Here is a 25237-nt window from a genome sequence, read left to right as displayed (position 1 = left end):
CATCTCCTGCATTTTTTTGCATTCTGGTATAAAGCTGAAGTTGACAGTTACCAAGATTCTCATTAGATATTTCTCCCCCTAAAACAGATTACAATATTGCAAGAAAGATGGAATTAATATAGTCTGTTCCAGACTTTAATTATATGTAGATTGAAGTAGCTACTTTGAAAGCCACCTTGTCAGCAAAATCCCAATCTTCTGTTAAATAACATTGCTTTTCGTAACAGCAAAAAGTCTCCAGTAAATTGATTTCACTGATTTGGCCCTTACCGACAGCTTTCTCTAACTTTTGATTTAGTCCTCCTCCTTTTTGCTACCTAGTTTGAGATAACCTACTCTTCTTACTGGAACACTGCTCTTCACAGCCAGGCTGCCAAGTCATGCCATTTGCTTTCTTCCACTACCAACTTGATGCACACAAGTATTCCATTCTGTCCTCAATACTGCTCACTGTATTTCGGCTGAATGAAGATTTTGACTCTTCCTTCTGGCAGTTTTTGCTGTCTTTCTCCCATTCTCACAGACTAAATATTAATTCCAGCAGTCCCCATACTGGGATCTGTTGTTCAGTCCATCTGAACACTGCTGCTGTAACGAACCTGCTTTAATAGAGCTTTGCAAAGGGGTGGAGAGGAAGGTGGTTTCACTCAGAAAGCCATGATTTCCTTAAGATCTTAACATTATGGGTCTGAATTTTTGCCTTCTTCCCATCGTTCAAGAGAAGATAATTAAGAAAACAAATATCCCTGCATAACCAATGCCACACAGGAAACAGTTAGTTAGGAAGCATGAATGACTCATTATTGCTTCACTAAGCGCCCTCATAAAGACACCATCAGAAATCATGATAGGTTATCCCACCAAAAACTTCATTAGTCTAACACTAATGCTACGCTCAGCAGAACTAGAACAGTTTTAAGAACAGCCCTAAACAATGCCAGCAAAACCTCTCCAGAGGTGAAGGCTGAGAGAAGAAACTAGCATATGAGTACCCATCCAACTCATTTAATTAAAATATCATTTTCCATAGCCATTATTGCTACTACGTGGCTTTATCTACTGTTCTACAAAGATCATCATAAAAATACTGAGTTAAAAAATTATGAAGTATTTATTATTAATCTTTACAAATGCTGTTACCAAAGCCCTATGCCACTGCAAAGGCATGGCAGGAAATAAATAGGTCAGCCATTGTAGAAAAGTCACAGCTTTATTATCTTCAGAGATTTCATTTTCTTAATAGGATTTTATTGCTAGGAACCAATTACTCAGTACCAGTGTTTTATTACTGCACTCAAAGACAGTTTTCCCGAAGTGTCAAAATCTGATGCCATTTATCCCATGCAAGAGCTGACCTGAATTTCTTGGCAATTTGCTGTACACCACTATGTGAATTTATTATAGCTGCAATCCATAAGTAAAAACCATGATCTGCGTACTACCATTTCAGAAACAGCCTCAGAACAGAAAGCTGTGTCCAGCATATTGCTTAGAAATAAAAATGAAAACCACCACAGCTGTACAAGACCAGACAAACTCTGCCAGTCTGCAGTTACCCAAGTATCAAAGATGGTCAAGAAAATTCCAGTTGTATAAACCAAACAGGAAATATATAATATAAAATCAACATACCAAATATTTCCTAACAGCTATTTGCAATGCTCTTTTCCTTAGAAAGAATTTCTAATGCTCTTTTCCTTAGAAAGAATTTTGCTTTCGCATGCATTCTCAAAAGTGCATTTTAATCTGCAACACAGCACAATTTTCAAAGTTACTTGTGTTCAGCAATTCTAGCAAGATCATTAAATCCTTTCTCAGGTGCTACAAGCACTAAATGAAACCTTTTTTTTTTTTTTTTAGAAATAAGCATCCTTCTCTAAGGTTGATTTTAGAGAAAAAAATTAACAAAAATCTCAACAATACTTGTTGTTAGGGGCCAGGATGATTCACCAGTCTACACTGTTTAAGGCTGTGTTCCCGTTCAGTCTTTAAGCTATGGTAAAGTCACCACCATCTAAGGAAAAAGACTCCAATTCTGAAGCATTTTCTCTATTTAATGAGCAAGTCAAATCTTCATTAACTGACATTCTTGTTCCTTGAGAAAGTTACCATACAACTTCAAATACATTTAAGTAGTCCTTAAGAAAAGATTCTATCACAACATCCCATGTAATGCCAACTTCTCACTTCCAAATCTCTAAAGGTATGAATCTCAGCATTTCATCTTCTCAACACGTGGTTCCTGCTTGGAAGTAACTGCTGCAGTTGCTAAGAGCTAGAAAACACCCATATTCTAAAAATAAAAGGGTATTTGGAATACATTTTCTCAGTTAATCATAGTTTACAACATTGTCTTTTTTTAAAATAAGTAAAACCAAATCTTTGCAACACTTCAAGGAGTTTTAAACCCTAGATTCCCGTATGTTCAAGTATCAGTGATTACATTCTTATCTGTAGAGAATAGAGCTAAAAACATGACAGGCACTCACATTTCATCGTTGTAAAAAACCAGCATTAATCTGAGCCTACTTATCAGCATTTTCAAATATTTTACTTAATCTTAACTCTCATTGCCTGCAATGACATTTCCCAAATACGAGTGGGAGCTAATCCTTCAACATTTTCTCTTTGAATCCAAAAAAGATATTCATACTAAAGGAAAATCATTAGATACCAAAAAACATGCATGTTTTTAATTTCTTTTGTGTGTGGATTACCTAAATTCACAAATCCTACAAATACCTTACTTCTGAATAAAAACTGATGCAAGAAACACTTCCACCAGGACTCAAGTGCATGAAGCAGAAAACCAAGACATGAAAAAAAACTAATTAATGGATATTTTAGAACATAATGTCGCTGCCTCAGAACTTAATTGTAGGACCTCCATTTAACCTGCCTGTAAGGCCCATGGCTTGGAGCTTCCATGTCAAAGCAGAAGTGCGCCCAGCAAGCTGAACTGCAGCCCAAGGAGAGGTTTTGAGGCCCAGGAATGCTCCCTCTCCAGTGATTGTTCAGGAAAGAGAAGCAGTTAGGTGTACACAGAATGATCTCCCTTAACAGAACCGTACAACAGGCTAGCAAGTCCATTCCTAACTAGGATATAAATCTATTTTCTTTTCCTAAAGACAAATGAAAAGAAAATAATAATACAGCTAATATCACCAAGACACTGGATCTTTCAGTCTCCATTTTCCCTCTGGGCAATAACGAGCACAGTCACTCTGGCAAAGACACAATTTTCAACCAATGCAAGTCAAGAAAAATCAGAAGTTAAGTAAATACCATGACAACTTTTTTGCACATTTTTCCCAGAGAAAATGAAGCTAGGGGGATCTTGCTATTTACACTCATAGATGAGTGCTAGAATTAATATTGTAGCCAATCTCCCCATGTTTAATAGCGAAAAGAATCTGAAAGACACTAACTCCTGACAAGTTTAACAAGGAAAACATTAGGTGAGAGACACAATTATCACTCACAGAAACACTACCCAAAAAAGAACAAAGACTGCAGAGCACAGCGGACTCTATAAGGAAAATGCATTCTATGTCAATTACAAGAAAACTTTCAGAGTTTACAGTTTGTTTGGTATTTTTACCTTAGTTTAACAACTTCAAGCTCAGAGAGCAATACCAATGCAAGATTACTAGAAAAAACTAGAACCATTAACTAATACCTGAGGTGTGACTGCTGCTTTTCAAGGACAGGATGCTAGCAGAATATCAGAGAGCATCATAAACTGCAAGATCCTAGCTCACACCAGCATGCGTTTTTTTGTGACTAAGGGCTATCTGGAAGAAAGCCTGAAAGTAGCTCTTCCTATCTTACTTAATGTGAGATAACTAATGAAATAACTACATCCTGAAAGAGTAAATGCACTTAATTGCAGCAGAAGACTATAAAGCCCAAATACAAAGACTTCTCAAGTAAGGTACAGGAGGCTGCTTGAAGCCAGATGAACAAGCAAGAGAACACCCAGGCTAAGGAAGTGTCAGAACAGGCACGATCATTGCACTGTGTAAAGTTACATTACAGTATGAGAGCATAAAAAAAGTTCTTATGATGAACTTACTCTCAAAAGCATTCATTTTTGAATAGCACTAGTATGCATATTTAAAAGTAAGGTCAACAAATTGTAAACCAAAATCTGCAAGTAACTCTTTTTTCTATTATTTGTATTGGCCCATTGCATGTTGCAGCTCATGATCCATTGGAACTATGAGAAAAGATCACAGGTATTGGCCAAATGTTTGAGTTTGATGGAAACTCTGTGGAAGTTTGGTTCCTCCTGAATTACAGCAGCTCACTACCCCTGGGGCACAAGAACACAGAATGTGATTACTATTGGCAAAAGACTGGGGGCTATAATATAATCTTCATGGAATCTTTTGAGTTGGAAGGGACCCTTCAAGGTCATCTGTCCAACTCCCCTGCAATGAACAGGGACACCTACAGCTAGATCAGGCTGCTCTGAGCCCCATCCAGCCTGACCTTGGATATCTCCAGGGACAGGGCATCCACCACCTCTCCAGGCAACCTACTCCAGTGCTTCACTACCCTTACTGTAAAAAAAAAAAAAAAAAAAAAAGAAAAATAAGAAAATGTTCTTCCTTACATCCAAGCATAATCTCCCTTTGCTTAGTTTGAAACCATCTCACCTCATCCCATCACTCTTTTAATGAAAAGATAAAGATGCATTCATCCTCTACACTGCTAGCTTTTCACAACAGTCCTCACATGCTCAAAAGGAACAAGCATTTCTTTCAAAAACCAGGAAACTAAGTTATTTGAGAACGTTTTTGATTTCCTTTTATGAGGTAAATCTTGCTTTAGAGCAATGGCACATTCAGAACTTCACCATTCAAACACTAAATGAATCTGCCCCATCCACAACAACAGTCTGACTGCAGCAGCAGCAGATATAATCAACTTTAAATTATTAGTAAATTCAATAACCGTATTGAGAGCTATTTCATTTTCCCAAGTTAGCATTTTCTTTTGATTCATGTTTTAAATAGTAAAACAAAAATGCCTGAACATACAAATTTGAAACATATAATAGTATAGTTCCTTTTCAGGTAGAGATTACAAGCATTTCAATGAACTGTGTAAAAAACCAATTAACTCTTTTGGAAGCAGAAAGAAATAATTAATTAGGTCTAACTTGGAAAGTTTAAAATACTTTTGCTTCAACTCACACAATGCAGTACTATACTTGGTTTAGAATCATTTTGTATACTCACAACATTTCAACTTATCTTGCAGCTAAAGAAATTTTATCTTCTGAATAACAAAGAAGTATATCTGGTAATGCCCTTCATGAACAAAAGCTTTAAGTTAATAAGTCGAAATGGATTTTTCATGCCCATCGCTAGGTGCTTGAAGTATCTCCAGAAACCCATATAGGTCTTCTAATCTAATGCTGCATAACTGGATTGTAACGAGGTTGGTTATATCTTCCATTCAGCTCAGAATATGAGTACAGATAACACAGAAATATTCTCTGACTCAAGCATCACAAATATGGTTTATAAATGCAAGTTGTTAACAAAAGTCACGTTTTATTGCTAAGAGCTTATTGTTATGATTTATAAAGCCAGGTCTGCTCTTAAGGAAGTACTCATTAGTTACTTTGAGAAAGATTGCCACAAATTGCATGAGGAAACTTCATTACCAGAGGTAAACAGCTGAACTGAGCTATACAAGATGTGTTGCTTACAGATAGATTATGTCAGAAAACATGTCAAATATTTTTCAAGGATGTTTTATTGCTTTGTCTTGTCACAAGGGTGGACAAATGAAGAAACAGACAATACACAAACACCAGCAGATAAACACATTCCAAACAGATGTATTTTGTTATTTTAGCCTCTACCACTTAATGGGCTTACCAAGTAGAACACCAGCAGTAAGAGGGTTTCAACTCACTCCAGAAGCACAAGACAAACTGAATTTATATTCTCATTTGAATTAGATAAACCAAAAGCAAATCAGAACCACATCTGCACTATATTCAACTCCATAAGCAATAAAACCACTGTACATAGACTCACGTTCAAAACATAGCTGCCTCCATAGAGGCTCGACAAGCACAGCCTTCAGAGATGCTACCACAAACCTTAAGGATAAAATTATTATGCCAGCATGGAACTACAACTGTTACCACTTTTTTCTACTTCTATCAGACACAGCATGACATAACAGAGATGTGGCTCTATTATCTCCACCTCCGTATGCAGCTAGTTCTGCTACCTCTGCAGTAAGCTCTTAAAGCTTTGGCTATACGGAGAGTAAGCAGTGTAATTTTTCATTATCGGGGCTTTTGTTGTTGTTGTTACTGTAGGCATCTGTGCTTAGAGTTGTACTTAGGATTTGGGTTGGGATTTTTTTTGTGTTTAAGCTTACTACAGAAATTGATTTGTTGCCAGGTGGGAAACATGCAATGCAACGTAAGACATATCTAACAAGCAGAATCCAAACAGGACACAAGTCTGTGGGAAATCAGATTTTATCATTAACACATTATTTTTAAGTTGCCTTGGTAAGCTGATTTCAAATATTCTTATTGGCTGAGTGAACAAAGATCTGGTTTCACAAACATTGTCAGAAAGTAATAAAGTATTTGGAAAAACAGATGTACAACTTTGTAGCAATGACTACCAAAACTGAGCATGAGAAAGATCACTGCAACAAGTCAGTTTGTACCTACCAATCCAAGACATTCTGCAATTCTATGCCTACTGAAGCTACATGAAGTGATCACCCAAGGAGAGATCAACAGAAAAGCTAAAGAAAACCCCGAATTCGTGGAAAAATTCTTATATAGGTATCAGAATGAGGAACAGTGACTATTTCAGTGTGCAATCATACTGAATGTGGAAACGCGGCTGTACACAAGTATGCACAAACACATCAAACGCTGAAATAGATCAGCTTTAATGCTGAACTCTTAAAAAAGGTTATTTCAAGCTTTAAAAAACCTGCTCAGTTGCCAGCATGACCCAATATGACTTATTTAAAACTGAACACCTTTAGCAAATTTTATGAGTAAAGGTCTTTCCTGATCATGATGTGCTGAAGAGGGGACTGGAAATCAGCTCAGTGAAAAAACCAAACAGCTCAGAAATTGGGGATATTAATGTCACATCCTCTGCTTGAAAAGTTTTAGACACAATCTTGTGGTATTAGCTAAAATCTATAACATGCCTGACTTTTCTAAAGGAAACATGACACACAATTTCATATCAGTTCATGACAGGAATAAAAAAGGCAATCTGAGACTGAGGAAAGAAGCATCATAACACTAAAGCATCGGCAACAGTTTGAGTTCTTCATACAATTCTCAACTGCAGTACACCCAACTGGTGAAATGCTATCTGCAGAAATCCAATGTGCTCCAATTTGAAGGAATATCACACACACCTTCAGCTACTTAAAAACTGTCTAGATTACAAGTTCTGGGTGAGATGACCAGAACAACTTCAAGGTCATGAACAGAAATCCAAATGCAGGATGTTCCTTACAGCCAGACATCCATGGTGACAATGCATCAGCAATAATAACACTGCAGCACAGAGTATCTCAGGATATTGAGGGAGCCCAGAAGGATACTGAAGGAAAATACCCAAGTAACAGTTTTAAACAATACAAAAGATAGTAGTCTAGATCTTTCAAAATGAACAAACTGTTCATTTGTTAACAAAGTTAACTAAGACACTAAGGAGAACAAACAAGAATAGGAATGGCCCATAAAAAGCAATGCTTAGCAGGCCAGACAACAATTAAAGATAAAAACACAATTGGTTGTTTATAATTTGACACCAGCTTTAGTTGATGTTACTACACCTTATGGCAAGAAGTCTCATGACTCAAAGATATAGTCATAGCACCAACAGGACAGGAATAAAAATTGAAATCGTCAAGCATACATTTGATATAGTAAATTAAAAACCAGAATGGGTTAAATATTATAAATACATCAAAACTGGGAATGACAAGCAAGCAGATTCATGAGGCTACTATTAAGACATCTCTAGAATTTTTATGTTAGCTATTTTTTAAAACTTTTGTTCAAACTGACAGATGCAGAAAAATTAATCACAGAACTGAAAATTAATGACATTTAGTGAAATGCTTACCAGCACTTGGTGTATATGAATGGAATAAAATCAACCTCATTTACATCCACTCTGCATTACATATTTTTCTTTAGAATTAAGAGCTTAAGTCTCGTGCCTTCACCTTCTCCTCTATAGTGCACAGTTGCTGCACAGAGAGACACAAAAGCTCCGCATTCCTTCCTTCAGTACTCCTGCGGTGCCCTCTGATGGCTAAGGCCACAAGGTGCAGGTGGAGCCCCTCAGGCCAGCTAATAGGCACAGGTAACGATCACGAGCCTGGCAAAAACCGTTACAGGAATGCACTGACAGTCTGATTTCAGGCCAGATTAAATGCAACAGCAAGCTAGAATCTTCTTCCAAGCCTCAAGCATTAACTTTGTGCTGATCAGAAGTAGGACGGCCAACAAACTGTCAGAGACACAATAATTTATTCCAAATTCAACAGCAAAACACCTGGAAGAGCTAAGTTGTGGTGCTGCAATGATCTGGAGGAAAAACTGATACAAAGCATTTAACTTCAGCATTCTCTCTGGGTTTGTATCTGCTTTTCTGAAAGGTTCCTTAAATTCAAGCTCAACGCAGAAAATGATACTTTCATTCAGTTCACTTTATAGAACTAAACAACTTTATAGAACTAAAAAAGACTTTAAAAAAGCTTTGTTTAAAAACATTTTACAAGCTAACTGAAAAATTGACGATTACCTAGAAGTATTTAGCAGTTTCCACGCTTTGCAGTTTGAATATCATGAATATAGAGGAACTGTTTTAGCCCAAGCATGCAAAACTATTTCCAAGTAATACTAAAACTGCTTCGTTTAATAGTATTTGCTAAGTGGCAGGACACAGTAAACAACTAAAAAAAAAAAAAAGAATAGTTTCCAAAAATAAAAGAAATTAATTAGTTCTGAACTATTTTAACTTCAAAGACTACTGCTGCAAATTAGAGACAGGTATTTAATACAAACACATTTTACAGAGCAATTCTACCCTCTATGTTTTCTGCTCATCTTTATTGACTTTTCTATGCCTCAGAGATTAGTCAAGGAAGAGAATGACCATGCAGTCAAAAAGGACTGAGCACAGGATCTACCAATCTACCAAGCAATCTCCTGTCACACAAGTTGATAATGTGTGATGGAACACAGCTCAGGGTGCTGAGAGAACTGACACTGTGAGCCTGCTCTACTCATTGCTGAAAGGCCACTATGATCAGGAGAGGATCCTGATGACCTGAAAGCAGCAAGTCTTGCACCCATACTTTGAAAGAGCAATAAGGATGGCTGGGGAAAAAGGCTGGTCAGCCTTACTTTAGACCCTGAGAAAACTGCAGAGCATGTCTTCTTGCAAGCACTTTTGGGCACACATCAGAAAAAGTCACCTGCTATCTGTACTTGGTATTTCATAGAATGACTTAGATTGGAAGAGTTCCTAAAGACAACCTAGTTCCACACTCCTGGAACTGGATATGAGCAGGGTTGCCGCCCACTAGATCAGGCTGCCAAGGGCCCCATTCAGCTTGGAGGTCAGTTACAAGCAGAGTTCCTCAAGCCTCTATCCCAAAATCTATGCTGTTCAATGTTTTTATTGATCACCTTGATTACACAAAGCACATCTTTATTAGGATCATTCGCAACAAACTGGGGAGCACAATCAATACACGAAAGAGGAGGGCTGCCCTTTAGGACGATCTAAACAGGGTGGAGGAATGGACTGAGAAGACCCTCATGAACTTACAGTGAGGGTGGTGAGGCACTAGAACAGGTAACCTAGTGTTGTGGTTGGTGCCCCATCCTTTGAGACTTTCAAGACAAGGCTGGGCAACCTGATCTAGCTGTGGCGCTGCTGTTCATTCCAGGGGAGTTGGACTAGATGACCTCTAGAGGTCCATTCCAACTCTAAGGATTCTGTGAAATTCACCAGAGACAACTGAAAAGTTCTGTGATAAAGTCCCTACATTGGTACAGGCTGGCGGCCAACTCCTTGGGAACAGCTCTTTTGGAAAAGACCTGAAAGTCTGTCAAACAACAGGCTCAATTTTGTCAGCAGAAGGCAGAAAATGTAGAATTGCATTAAACTTGTCCCAGCATCTATCTGGTAATGGTAGCCTCAAAACTGGGCACAGTATTTTAGAGGCAGTCTAATGAGTGCAAAATAAAAGGTGATCCTTTTTATCTAACATAGTTCTGTTGATCCAGCCCAAGATATTGACAAATCTCTTCTCTGCCAAGCAACTCAACTGGCTCATGCTGAGCCTGCTGCTTGTTAAGGCAGAAACTACACTACACACAAACAGCGGTTAACGCAGAAGTTTAAGAAGAAGGATAACAGAAGCCAAACTGCATCTCATCAAACTCAGTCCCACTGTGGCAGGGACTGAGTGTCATTTAAGTTGGCTGTAGGAACAGCTATCAGTGGCCTACGAAGCTCTCAGTGCCAATGACTCAGATTTCGATAGTCACACCTAATATTCACAAGAAAATATTAAGTGTCTTGAGCTTGAACAAATCACTTGCTACATAAAAGCATTTTACCATCCACTATACAAAACAGTGTATTTATATGGTGAAACATATATTTAACACATGTAAAGTCTTTTCTATTCCTGGGAATGCTACTCTGTGGCTTCCAGACAGTGCCATAAAGGCAAAGCAGATTATGGGAAATTTAAGAAAATGCATTTATTTGCAAATATCCTATACCCTGCTACTACTTGTAATGGAATTCATGCCTGAGGAACAGGAAAAGATTCCCTCTGAAAGAAATGCTCACAGTGACCTTCATAAACTGCTGCACACAGCTGCCAACGCTGACAGAGAATCCTGCACAGACCAGGACAGGTTTTCATTCTCCAGCACTCCTCAGCTACATTTTATCCCTCTGAGCAGAACGCAGGTTTATGGCTCAGGCTTTGCGTAATGTATTCTTTGCATCAACCGAATTGAGGCATTTCAGCATCAGCTCCTGAAACAATACAGGTTTTTAAACAGGCAGGCAGGCAGCAGACCGTGGCCTGTACTTCACAAGAATTAACCTTGCCTTTGAGCTATAAGATGTTGCTCAAAAATCACAGATCCAGTCACAATGCTGACTTCAAGAACTGCAGCTTAGAAGAACTTTCATTATTAATAGCCCCCCTAATTACTACTCTGAGCATCTCTCTGCCTTTATTTCAGGCATTACCACAAATTATCTAACAATGTAGTTGAACTGCAACACCTAATAGTTTTCCACTAGCACCTGTCCTGACTGAAAATTAAGCTTTACTCCAAAGTCTAAACATAGGCAAATACACACCAGATAATCCAAAACACCTCTTTCTTCCTCCCAGGTCAAAAGTTCAGATGAGAATTTTATTTATTTTTTTAATCACCTATCCATTGAAAGGTTGAAGTAAGAAGCCCTAACTTTAAGGAGGGCAACAAAGCTGGTAACAGAACCTTCAATTTCTTTTAGCAGAATAAATAGGAAAAAAAAAAAAAAAAAAAAACCAAAAACCCAGCAGTTGAGTTTTTCCTATTATATAAGAAGCTTTAAGCACTACATCAAAATGTAGTCCCTTACATCAGTATGTACCTATGTAAACAAAGGCTGCAGTCATTAACAAATCATGTCACTTTGCTCAACTCATGGCAGATGATTAAAATAACTTTCCCTTCTGATATTTGCCTTGAACAAACAGATTATTTAAGCATCAGCCCTGAGAGTATTTAAACAAAATGGAATTTGTTTACAGATAATTATAATAAAAAAGATATTTCACAAGCTACCTATAAACCAAAGCTACATATCTGCATTCATCTATTTTGTGGTATTTCACCGTATTTTCTACTGAGCCATAACTCAGACAACGAGTAGCTAATTCAGTGTCCTTTCAAAACCTACAGAGCACATTTTTCACTTGTATCTGGAGACTCTCCTGACACTAAGATTCCTTTGTCACCTTTCCAAACCCATTTTCACTGCAGAACGTGCATACGAAAGCTTTTTGTTTGTTTGGCCTATTCCCTAATGCTAGCGAGGCATCAGCAGACAGGAGAGATGGACACAAAACAGGAAGGCAGCGCTCAATGATTTCCATGACTGCCAGCACAGGTTGCCTATAAGACCCCAGGATGTTTTTACACAGCATTCTCAATTTTTAAAATGTTTACTGTGGCATCAACTCTGACTAAATCTATCACTGTATTTTCTTGCAGCTGCTGCAGCAAGCTTGGCCACTTTAATACTAAAATTCTGTTCAATTTCACTGTCTCTACAACATTCCTTACCTTCCTATTACCAGCAAAAATTATTCTGACGAATTATCTTCTTTAAAGAGACATTCCACAAAGTTCCATTTCCTCTCTAGAACACACATGCAGCAATTATTTGCAGAAGAAATATATTAACAGGTGAATTCCTCTGTGAAAATTTGCAGGAAAAGCCACACAAATGAAACCACCCAGCTGTAGCAACACTGACAGTGACCCATATTTCTAAAAAAAAAATATTCATTTTATCTATATCTAAAAGTCAAAATGAACTATTCGACAAGTTTGAAAAGATTTTTCTTAAAAGCTCACTATTAGTGTTTATTTTAGAAGTCTTACAGAAGAACTTCTTCTAAAGAATTCTTGGTACAGGCACTTCTGAGATAAGACTTCTGCACACTTCAATGTTCTTCTTTTGCTTGCTGCTTAAAAGAGAAGTGCTCCAACCTGTGGAAAGGTTCTATACTGCATTAACCTCATGTCATCCAATATGACAGTCAGTTGTTCAATTTATTTCACTTTAAGCTATGGCAGTTTCCCATTCTTCCTGCCGATTAAAAAGAACGTGTTTAACCTTTAGACCTTCCCTGATAGTCAGACGATCTTTATCATCAGTAAGAATGGCCAAAACACATCAACATTTCATATATAATACACATTCACTAGCTTGGGAAATCTTTCTCTCTGTGTTACAAGGAGAAACATACAAAAAAACAAAAACCAAAAAACCACCACACAACTGAAAGTCAGTTCACAATTTTAGGGAGATTTAACTTATTTCTCTTTGCTTGCTCCATGAGCTCACATGAAACATCTTAAAACATCTTCTTATTCCTCTACATTCTACAGTGATTACAGCCTTCTTCTCTTTGCCTGCAAAGTTTGCTTTACACAGATAGAGCTGAACCAAAATTTAAGACATTACAGCTTAACTTAGGTCTCAAAATAGCTTACAGATTAAGTCTAGTAACTTGCACGACTCCAGCTGTTTCTTAAATGCCTAACCTGACACTCACTGTACATGCTGCTTTCAGCAGCTACAAGACTTTGTAATTTCATCAACACTATTTGCAACAAGTCCTACAAGCATCCTATTTGATATGCTATTAAAAATTGTTTATTAAAAAGGTGAAACATGGGATACTTGTAGATTAAGTTTATGCAAATGTGTGATACGCTATCTGGAATCTAACATCTAATCAAGGATGGTGAGAAACACGGATTACAGACAGGAGATGATGAAAAATCGCAGTGATGAATGCAGGTGCATCCATCTACCCCTGCTCTGTCTGTGGGCTTTTCATAACTTTGAGGCTTGCACTGCAAATCTTCCAAAATACTCCTCTCCCCCTTACTTCAAAACAGCTCTTAGCTAGCAAGCACAGCAAGAATTATTTTGAAAAGCAAACACAGAGTGAGCACTCAAATGTAATGAAGAGAAACAAAAGAAAAAATACATTTCTATGAAGTACTGAATAGCAGATCAGAAAGGATGATGAAATGGAGCAGCAAAAGTCCAGTTTTAAGAAATGGGCAAGGCCACGTACTCCACAAAGCTTTCAGAAATTTTAGTTTCTCCAACAGAAGCAATGAAATGAATTGCTAGAGTGAAAAAGCAAACAGGCAAGAGCACTATCTCTACAGAAAAGGGAAATTTAGTCTAAGAACTGGGAGAGTTTAAGTCAAACTTAGGACAAATCCAGCAGACCCTTAAGAGATGTCAAAAAATTAAGGATCAGGACTTGACCACATCTGTTCAAATGCCTCAGTGAGGTAGCAATAGTACTTTTCAACAACCAATTTAAGAATCTACTGACTAAGCCCAGTAAGTGTTCTCTTCTAAGAGCAGTTTGTTACCAACTACATCTTCTTAACAAACTCCTTTAGACAAAGAATATCCAAGATTTATGCTCCTTTACAGAAATCTGCAGTTGTATGCAAATATTCAGTGCGGCAAATAAAAATTAATGACCGAACATTCACTGCAGCAGAAGCTACATCGTACCACTTGAACCATTTATAAAGCCTGTAAGCTATTTCAATCATAGAACCCTTAGAGTTGGAAGGGACCTCTGAGGGCCATCTAGTCCAACTCTCCTGCAGGGAACAGGGACACCACACCTAGATCAGGCTGCCCAGGGCCTGACTCAGCCTCACCTTGAAAGTCTCCAGGGATGGGGCATCAACAACACCACTGGGCAACCTATTCCACTGCCTCAGCACTCTCACTGGAAAAGACTTTTTCCTTATATCTAACCTAAATCTACTCTCCTTGAGCATGAAGTCATTTCCTCTTGTCCCATTCACCACAAGCCCTGCTAAAGAGTCTGTCCCCTTCTTTCCTGTAGCCCCCCTTTAGATACTGAAAGGCCACTATCAGGTCACTTTGCAGCTTTCTCTTCTCTAGGCTGAACAGCCCCAGCTCTCTCAGCTGTCATTTTAGTGGCCTTTCTCTTGTTGGAGAAAGTTGGATCTCAAAAATGAACCATCTGATGTAGAGTGGTGGAAAATCCAAATCCCCACTAGAGTAAGTGGGATTTAGTTAGCATTGTTGAAACTTAAATTTCTAACAGAAAGTCATACAAAAAGACACACTTGGTTTTATTTATTGACCTCACACGTCACTACGGTTATTTCTTACTGACTTCAGTGCATCATTCTCAAGTTACTGCTGCCAGCATGTTAATAAATTCTTGTCCTGTAGCATTATAAAAGGTACTATATTAACTGAAGCATTCCTAGGTTACTAACACTGTTGTACAAAATATAAATAAATTGCATTTCCTACTATTGTACTGCATTCCAAAACAATTTTTCTGTAATCCAAGGAATGGCTAAGAGTTAAGGAAGCCTTCCACATGTTTCAAATCCCATGCATTCTGCTGTATGAGTTTTACTACCACGACACGCCATAGATGATTTGGAGACAGAATTGCTTCAGTACAAATCAAACCAAAGAGGATAATCCAAGGATCATAGCAATAGTTTTGACAGCAAAAGTATTAACAAAAAAGCTGTACTCTGCAGTAGATGCAAGGAACAGACAGAACAAATTTGAAGACAAAATACTGAATGCATTGAAATTTCATTTCAAATTCTAACATCACTTACTTTTACTTACATTACAATTACTTTATGCTAGCAAGCTATATGGTCACTAAAACATATGCACTGCAATTAATAGAGATAAAACTCCGTGTGATGATTTCAGAGAAATAATCAACAACAAAAGGACAACTGAAGAGTTTTAACTCTATACAGAAAAACAACCATTCCATAAAGAAAAGTCTAGCAGCTTTCGCCATTCTGAAGGTTTAAGTTCTCTCTGACACACAAGTACACACTCAAGTTGCCTCCTTTAATTTTGTTTCTGCCACTCCACACATCACCATTTTCTTCAGCAGAACTATGCCTTGCACAATAACCTTACAATAAAACACGAAGAAATGAAGAGCAGCTGCTTCCCTGCAAAACTCACAGAAATGCTTTTATCTGGGAAATGCAGAGGACAAGAATGAATGTAATCACGTTTTACACTGCAGTGCCAAAGTTATTACCTTACTAACCTTGTAGGCACATATTATAAAAATCATCCATTTATGTTATAGGGAATTACTTAGCACTGGGAACACAATACCCGAAATGAATTTCAAGTGGCAAGAGCATCATTAATCATACTTTCTCAACATTAATGCCATGGAACAAAGCCTTCTGCTTCACTGCTTGAAAGCACAGGTGTTTCAGGAAGAAACCGTTTAACAGATGGTGCTATGCATGCCATACCTGAATGGAGGTTCTTGGAATATACAGCATATACAAACCAAAAGACTGTGTTTGACAAACGTTTTGTTTTAAAAGACAAATCATCACAAATATTAGTAAAAATGAAAGCAACGCCATCAATATTTCTAACAGTTTCAAACATTAATCCCAAGAAGAGAGAGGAATAAACAAAAACCACATCAAAATTAGAAAAAGCCAGTGAAGTCTTTGTGCTCAACCCCCAAAATCTAGAAAATTGACTTGCAGACATCCAAACAAATTAACAAGGTCATACTGCAACATAAAACCGAGCTCTTAGCAAGTTAAGAAGAAACACATGCTATTAAAATGTATTGTAACACACGCCAGTAAAACTGTATATAAAACTGCACATCCTGTTAAAATGGTATTTATCAGGACTAGAATCTCAATTTCTTAGAGTATCGGAGTCTATTTTTTTATTTAATTTCATTTGCAGAAAGTTTAATCTTACATCACATTCTCACAAAATATTTTCACAAAAGCAACTTACTGCAGTGGATTTATAATACAAAGACCAACCAAGCTGTAACTTCAACTGATAACTGTAGGGTGGGGGAATCATGGCTGTTTAGATCTGACAGCCCTTCTGCAAGACTGCTGTCAGGCTCTGATTGTAATGTACAGCCATTGCCAACAAAAATAATTGCAGATCTTTGCAAAGTACTCTTTAAACTGACAATGAAAGAACTCGTGTAAAATGGGACTGTTTACGTTCAGAAGCGTTTGTTGATCTGCAAACAAGTTATGTTTAACAAGCACTAAAACCTAAAACATTCTTTGAAGAGTAACACTGTAACTGTAAGATATTAAGATAAAAAAAGACACACACAAACCTAGAATCCATAAGATGGTTTGAGTTGGAAGGGACTTTCAAGATCACTTAGTTCCTAGGTTCTGCCACAGACAGGGACACCTCCCTCTAGACCAGGTTGGTCAAAGCCCCATCCAGCCTGCCCTTAAAGCCTTCCAGGAAGGAGGCATCCACAACCTCACTGGGCAGCCTGTGCCAGTGTCTCACCACCATCATAGTGGAGAATTTCTTCCTTATAATTAATGCACAGCTACCCTCTTCTGGTTTAAAGCCTCGCCTCACTGAGGAGCACAAAGCCCCACTGCCAGCACCTTGCTAAGCACACATAATAGACAGGTTTAGTCATGACTACTACTGTTCTTTTAATAACCAAATATAGCATTTCACATGCTCAACCTAAAAACATTATCTATAAAAAGGATTTTCTGTTCAACCACGCAAGAAGACAGTCTGTACCTGACACTAAGTACTAAGTAGTTCTACAAGAAGAGCAGTTCAAAAAGCCTTAAATGCATTTTGAAAGATAATGTCATTTCTGGGGATGAGACATGGCATGGCAGCTCTCGCAAAGTGCTGCAACACCTCCACCACGTGGGAGATACCAGCCATCCCTACAGCCAGTTCAGCTCACTACATGAGGCTGAAAGTGCAGAGGACAAAGGTTGCTCAGTGTAAACTCTAGTCCAAACAAGTTACAAAACTGCCAAAGCAGCACTAAGGCAAACCAATGACTCAAAAGCCTCTTCTTTTCCCTTTTGTGCCACTTCATTGTGCAGTATTGAATTTAAGACAGCTGAGATATTGGCCTGATATTCCGAGCAGCAGCCCTAACCCACACCTTCACTGAAGAATCTCCTGATTTCAAGAAATCAGAGGTTAAAGCAATTATCCACAAAAAAGGACATTTAACACTATTAATAATTTCAAAACCCAAGTTCTCTACATCACTATAACTGAAATTAATATCAAATGCAACATAACATTACTGCAGAAAAGTGTGTTTGCTTAAACTCAGTAAAACTCTCATGAATAAAATACAATGCAATTTGAATTAATAAAAGTTTGCTTTATGTTATAAAAAAAATGTAGAGCTAATCTGAAACGTACAACAGAAAATATTTATGCTTTCTACTGTTAGTCATTATTAGACACAAAATTATTTACCAATGAATGGGAGAGAGAAAACAGAAAGAAGGTCCTTACATTATTGATTTTGCACAAATAATGAACTTGAGTTGCATGTACAACTGTCAAGGAGGCTCTCAAGAGTATTAACTGTCCCCCTGTGACAGAGCTTTGAAGAACAGATGCATAACTGAAACACTAAACATGTTTTTAAAAAGGATGAAACACACATGACTGCTTCACAGGGCTGACAAGTAAGCAAGTGAAGCATAAATGTGACCAAAATTAATTTGTGACAGGGACAAAGGCATAGAATCACAGAATGACCTGGGTTGAAAAGGACCACAATGATCATCTTGTTTCAACCCCCTGCTATGTGCAGGGTCGCCAACCACCAGACCAGGCTGCCCAGAGCCACATCCAGCCTGGCCTTGAATGCCTCCAGGGATGGGGCGTCCACAACCTCCTTGGGCAACCTGTTCCAGTGCATCACCACCCACTGGGTGAAAAGCTTCCTCCTAATATCCAACCTAAGCCTCCCCTGCCTCAGTTTAAAACCATTCTCCCTTGTCCTATCACTATCCACCTTTGTAAACAGCCGTTCCCCCTCTTATTTATACACTCCCTTCAACGTAAAGCCTTTTTGAAAGTATGTATTATGAGGTATTCACCATTTTCTCAAATGAAATATCAACAGCATTCACTCTTTCATTTCATTCACATTTTATTACTCTTCCTTTAGAAACCTGGCTAGATCCACCCCATAACACGTGTAGGCAGTGGGCTGAGCCAGCAATGTGATGAGGCAAGGCCAACACTCCAAACTCTCAATGTTTTGGTGACATAAGAACAGTACCTTTAGCACTGGTATGCCTCAGAGTATAACAGCTTCAGAGCTCCTTAAGAAGAGAGGGTTATTAAATAACTGCTGTATATGCTAAGTCCTTTCAAAGACGCGTGCACACAATTTCTTGGGATAGCACCAAAGAACCTCCCAGAAGCACAACACACAGCACACATAATCAATAACATCTCAAAGAATTGTTAGCAAAGAGCTCTTCTTTATCACTGAAGAACTGAACTACTAAAGACAACAATAAAGAAAGATTCCTCATACCTACATGCCTGAAAGACCATCTTTTGACTATATTCAGAGTGGTTTGTCATTTAGAAGCTTTGAACAGCCAGTCCAAAAGCCAAGACTGTTTGCCAGAGGCAAACTGACCCACAGGAGATTAAATACTACTCAGAGAAGACAAGCCAATCTTTAGAAATATCATTTGAATCTAATTTGCATTATCACAATATTATGGTCTTTAATCATCAAATCCTAATAAAACAAAGATTTTGCAGTGATGACTGTCTTGTAAACCCTATGAAGATTTGAATATAATAAATCTAGCAATTCTTACACTGATCACTGCATTATTACCAATTTACATACAGTGTTAACGATAGGCATCCCCTGGTACTTCAGCATTCATACAATGAAGACCTATTTTTGCTTGACAACCTCCAACTTCGTATTGCTTCTCTTTACTTTAGTTCTCACTGACAGAAGAGGAGGGGTGCAGGGAGAACTTCTTTAAAAAAAAGTTGCAAAACCTCACTTAAAACACAGACATAAAGACAGTCACATTACTCTACGTGTAGGAAAGAGCTTTTAAATCCTCTAGCAGAAAATTATTTACAGTGAACACTGTATGTATCATAAATGTCAACTAAAGGTAAGAAACACTCAGCTTACTAATGAAGGGTCTTTTTGTTTGCTTGCTTTTAGCTATGTGAGCACTTTTCATAGGTAAAACCAAATTAATAAATTTAAAAATCAAAATAGCTTCTGTTCAAGAGTGCCATTAAATGCAACAAAATTAATAAAATGAAGCTTGAACCCTTACCGCCAGTGCTTTAGATAAGTTTTTTCTATAGTTATTCAAAACAATAGCATCAATGTCCTTCAGTGGCACAAATGCAAATCCATCTTTAATAAACACTCTTCTTGCTCTAAACAGATCAACAGCATCTGACAGTCCAACCTGGGAAAGGGAAAAAAAAATAAAAATAAACCATGAAACAGCAAAAAAGCACAGTAACAATTACTACAACCCTAAGATTCAAAACAGACCAATGAGGCTTTAAGTTATTCTGTGTCCTTTAATAAAGCTACAGGCAAAACACAAAGATTCCGAAAGCAAATGCCAACTTCATTTATAAGAAGTCATTTACTTACAGTATCTAATTTCAAGGACATGTAAGCAAGCTAGGCAAAATGTGATACCTCAAAATTTCTAACTATAACAACCTAGCCTGATCACATAGCTTTGAACACTAAATGATTTGATACTTAAAACTAAGCTTCTGTAAACCTTCAATTTCAGACATCTCAAAATTTTTCATTCTTGCAAGCTACATATAAAAGGCCTTGGAAGCAAAGATGGTTGAAATCCATCCATCAGCAGGCTACACTACACACGTCTTACTTTTTGGTAGCAAGCAAGAAGAGAAGAATTTCACACTAACACAGTTAAACTAAATCTAGTTTTAGATATTTGAGAAAGTCCCCATCCTCACAGTCTGTCAGCCAGTTAAGCCAAATGATTTGTCTGGGAGATGTTTAAACTGAAGATTTTTTTCATGGCAAGACAAGGGACAACAGAAGCCATTAATGACAGGTGAAGCTCCCTCCACATTCCCAGTCCCTCCTTCTACCCTCCCACTTACATAATAAAGAGGAACTCTCATTAGTGTCAGTATAATAATAGTAAAACCTTAGAATACTTTTGAAAGAAAAAGAATGCAAATTTGCAGCATTTTATTAATTCCAACTTACCTTATAGAACATTTGCTCTTTTACTTTAGTCATACTGAGGCCAGGAGTTGACATAAACAGCTCATTTGCCAATTCATTTTTCAGGTCTTCACTAATCTAAAATAAATTAGATTTATTTTATAAAGAAATTTATAAAAATAAAAGCTTGTTTAAAAACCTCCAAATACTTCAGAAATACATTTTTTTTAAATAAGCTAGATGACAACTTGGTCTATAAATATGCCAGTGTAATGCTATAATAAGATGAAAAGTAGAATCATAGAACCATAGAATCACTCAAGATGGAAATGATCTTAAAGATCATCGAGTCCAACCACGACCTAATCATACTACCCCAGATCTAACAACCCTCAGCTAAACCATGTCCCTGAGCACCACATCCAAACGATTTTTAAACACATCCGGGGATGGTGACCCAACCACCTCCCTGGGGAGCCTATTCCAGTGCTTAACAACCCTTTCTGTAAAGAGTTACCCCTTACAGAAAACTTACCCTTGCACAACTTGAGGCCATTTCCCCTCGTCCTGTCACCTGTCACCAGTGAGAAGAGACCAACCCCACTCTCAGCCTGGAGAAGGCTCCAAGAAGACCTTATAGCGGCCTTCCAGTACCTGAAGGGGGCCTACAGAACAGCTAGGGATGGACTTTTTGTAAGGGCAGGTCACGACAAGACAAGAGGAAATAGCTTTAAACTGGAAGAGAGTAGATTTAGACTAGATGTTAGGAAGAAGTTCTTTTCTGCGAGGGTGATGAGACACTGGAACAGGTTGCCCAGTGAGGCTGTGGATGCCTCCTCCCTGGAGGCATTCAAGGTCAGTCTGGATGGGGCTTGGAGCAACCTGGTCTAGAGGGAGGTCTCCCTATCTACAGCAGGGGGTGCACCTAGATAATCTTAAAGGTCCCTTCCAACCCAATCCATTCTATGATTCTGCGATTCTATCCATGTTAACTTAGAAACATCACATACACATTAGGGTCATGCATGACTGAAGAATTAGAAGAAAATTCTTATGAGAAATATGGCAATAAGTTCTCTTCCATTTATAAATCAAAAAAAGCCAAATGAATTATACAAAAACTCATTAACAAATGTTAAATTTTAAGCATTGATCTAGATTCAATCATTGGATTAGCAGGATAAGAGTATTTCTGTGTTTGCAGAGGATTTTATGATGCTTATAGCCAAAACAGCAACTAGTAAATGAAATTGTAGTACAATTATTTACTGTAAAAACCATCCTATCAGCTTTCACGGTGCTGTGCTAAAAGGAACGAAATAAACATTACAAAGTTAGTGTATTCACTGCTATGTGAAGAATAAACTCATCACGGAAACACTGAGACTCAACTACTACAAAATAAACTTAACGCGTTGATTGTCATTTATTTTCTTCTTGAACAACATATGGATATCATTAGGGGGAAATAATTAATTATATAAGTCCACCCACTATTTCCCAGCTTTCTCTTTTTTTATGGCCCCCCAAAAAATAATGAAAATATTTCAAAAGAGAGGACACTTATGAGACCATCCTCCTGGTCCATAGTAAGTTTCTTCCACAAAAATCTCTAATTATCAATTGCTAAGGACTGAGGATCCACAAGGATGATGTAAGGACTTGCTATTCTTCCATCATTTTCAAGTTATTAGATAAATGGTAGTTCAGCGTCACCTGGTCAACCACAGAATGCTAGAGCATGTTAACACAGTGCCCCAACCATTCCACCACTTCTAAAATCAGCTGAAGACCATCATGTTGAAGACACCTATTCTCCACTCCGTTTCTGGTAGAGCTGCCACTTCACATCACTTTTAGAAATCCAAGGTTACAGCAGAACATGAAGCAGTTCAGAATACTCTGAATCCATCTCATTTTTTTCAGCTTGATCAAGTCTAAGAATGCTTTTACTCATTAGCTCATTCTTACAGCAGCCGTTCTGCAACTTTTACTTCCAAGTATACATGACCTTTTCAAAGCAGGAAAAGAACATATAATCAAAGCTGCAAGGGTGTGTGTAGTATCCATTACTGAAGAAGTCAATCGTAGGTAAGATCTTCACAGTCTGCTTTAATTCAAATGATGAATTGTACAAAGCTATTTAGTAAGAATCATAGTCCTCTACCCCGCTAAAAGGGGCACGAGTAGCTTAAATGTACAGTTCACATTTTAGTTTAATTAGCTTTTATTGGTTAAAATTGACTTGTGGAATTATCTTATAATGGCCCATTTGGATTTCTGCAGATGATCAGCATCTGTTGCTAATGAAACTGAGATGATTACTAAATTAAAACTTTTAATCAGCATTTTGCATAATTCACATAAACTGTTGTTCATTATGTTTACGAAGGTGAAAAGGGACGTCCCCAGTAGCTGTATGTTATTCAATCACATTCATTCCTTATTTAATTCCACAACTTTACATTACAACACCATATGTTCAAATAAATACACAACTAGAATTACTGCAGCAAAAAGCTTATTTTTAATCATGGAGAAAACTAAGTCATGCTTATAGTTCAAGGGTCCATTAAAGAAGGGTAAATAAAGATCTCAGGCCATCCGTCCTCCCAGCACATGAAATAACTGCACATTCTCCCCTCCTTCCTTTCAACTATTCCACCTCTCAGATTTATGAGATATACCTGTATTTTTCTATGCATCAAGCTTTATTAAAAATTGCTGTAAGAAAACACTGCAATCAGCTCTAAGTCTATTAAAATTTGCATTAAAATGTTTAAAGTTTACTCCATCTCCACATTCCTTATAATACTAACTCATTAAAAAAACAACCTCACATTGCTTTGAAATCAGCTCAAACCCTTTAAGATCAGCTAAGAGCAAGGCTTAAAGTCAGTCAATAAAACTGCTTTGGAAATACCATTGCTTCAACACTCCTTTGCAAACAGACCTGCCATTTGGCCTAAGTCCCAGGTCTGCAGTACAAGAGCCTGAACCTCCTACTGGCTGAGCAGGACCCACACTGCCAATTGTTTTGAGGAAAGAGGGCTCCTGGGGACTTTCCCTAATACCTCAGGCCTTTTTCCCTTTGTCAGGGACAATATATTGTTATATATATATATATATATATGTATTTTTTTTTAAGAAACAACCTATTTTCTTTGCAGTGAAGAGGCCACTTGGTTTCACTTGAATGAAATCAAATCCGTCTTTCAAAGCTTGAATGATTAAAAAGAAATCTTTTATTTCCTCTGAAAATACGTACTTTAGAATGAAAGTAACCTGTTACACTTTAAGTGCTGATAGCAAATATTTAATTACGTTCCTTAAAACTCTAGCAGTTAAAATCAACTAACCTTCACATAAGCCCTTCCACACAGAATTTATTTCTATTACAACTTTAAGCATACAACCAAGCAGCAGAACACATTTTTAGCTTACAATGACAATAAGGCTCTATTTCCCACTTACGTGTCTTTTCTGACCTTTACTGTCATCTATAAGACAAGTACTGTTGGTTGTCAAGCAAACATAAGATTCCAGAGGAGGAAACCAAGATAAAATTCAGAATCACTTTCTTCATAAGTGCGAACTGCAAGCCTCCTTGAACGCAGTTACTGTTTTACCTTGATGCAAGTTTCCATACAATAAATTTAGCTCTAGACAGTTTCTGCTTTTAAAAAAGTTTCCCTCACCCTGCTTGGGAAATGAAGAAATGTTAAACTTTGTACGACAGGGGATTCAAATAAACCCAAACAGAAGAACAGTATGGTTTATACACTTGGCACCAAAGTGAATACTTACAGCCACGACCTTTCAGTGAACAGACACAGTGTTGGGTATTTACTTTCACCTGTGTCTCTTCTTCAGGACACAAACTTGCCCCATTCTCATTAATCCAAATCTGACTTCAGGATTTTCCATACCTTTTAAAAAGGCAGTCAAAGCATTTTTTCAAGAAGCTACACTACAAATATTTATACAACTGCCCCACCACTGAAATAAATGCTTACTGAAAAAAAAGCGTAATAGGAATATCAGAAAGTCTCTCAAAGGAGTGCTCTGATCGTAAAAACGGAAATTAAACTTTAATTTCTAGCACTTAAAGCTGCTAAAATAGAAAGTATTTTAACTGCAACATCAAAGAAGCGCTACTGTGAAAAAAATTAACTCCACTAATGAATTCTACTTGTTCCTTTTATTTTGCAGTTCATACTGTTCCGTCCCAAATGCTAATAGATGCACAACAGAGCATCAGCACCCCCAGTTGAATATTCCCATCTGCTGTTCCTTCCCCATGACTATGATACAAAGTATTATATTAAGACAACCT

General features: G+C 37.6%; 1 protein-coding gene across 7 annotated transcripts in view; it reads right to left on the bottom strand.

Moving 5' to 3' along the window:
* PRIM2 (DNA primase subunit 2) overlaps positions 1-25237 on the bottom strand; it is a 90955-nt gene that overhangs the window by 51319 nt on the left and 14399 nt on the right. For 6 of the 7 annotated variants that reach the window (XM_042895145.1, XM_042895146.1, XM_042895143.1 and 3 more), the window contains 2 exons: positions 20944-21039; positions 20012-20149 (listed from right to left, as the gene is read on the bottom strand). In XM_042895145.1, coding sequence (XP_042751079.1) covers positions 20012-20149; positions 20944-21039 — 234 coding nt within the window. Of the gene's footprint in view, positions 1-20011; positions 20150-20943; positions 21040-25237 lie in introns of those variants that run through there. The other variant, XM_042895150.1, reaches the window with a different exon arrangement.

This window comes from Lagopus leucura, unplaced genomic scaffold, assembly GCF_019238085.1.
Source record: "Lagopus leucura isolate 7727_CA_CO unplaced genomic scaffold, USGS_WTPT01 Super-Scaffold_73, whole genome shotgun sequence".
Lineage (NCBI taxonomy): Eukaryota > Metazoa > Chordata > Aves > Galliformes > Phasianidae > Lagopus > Lagopus leucura.
This window is presented reverse-complemented; position numbering and strand designations above follow the sequence as displayed.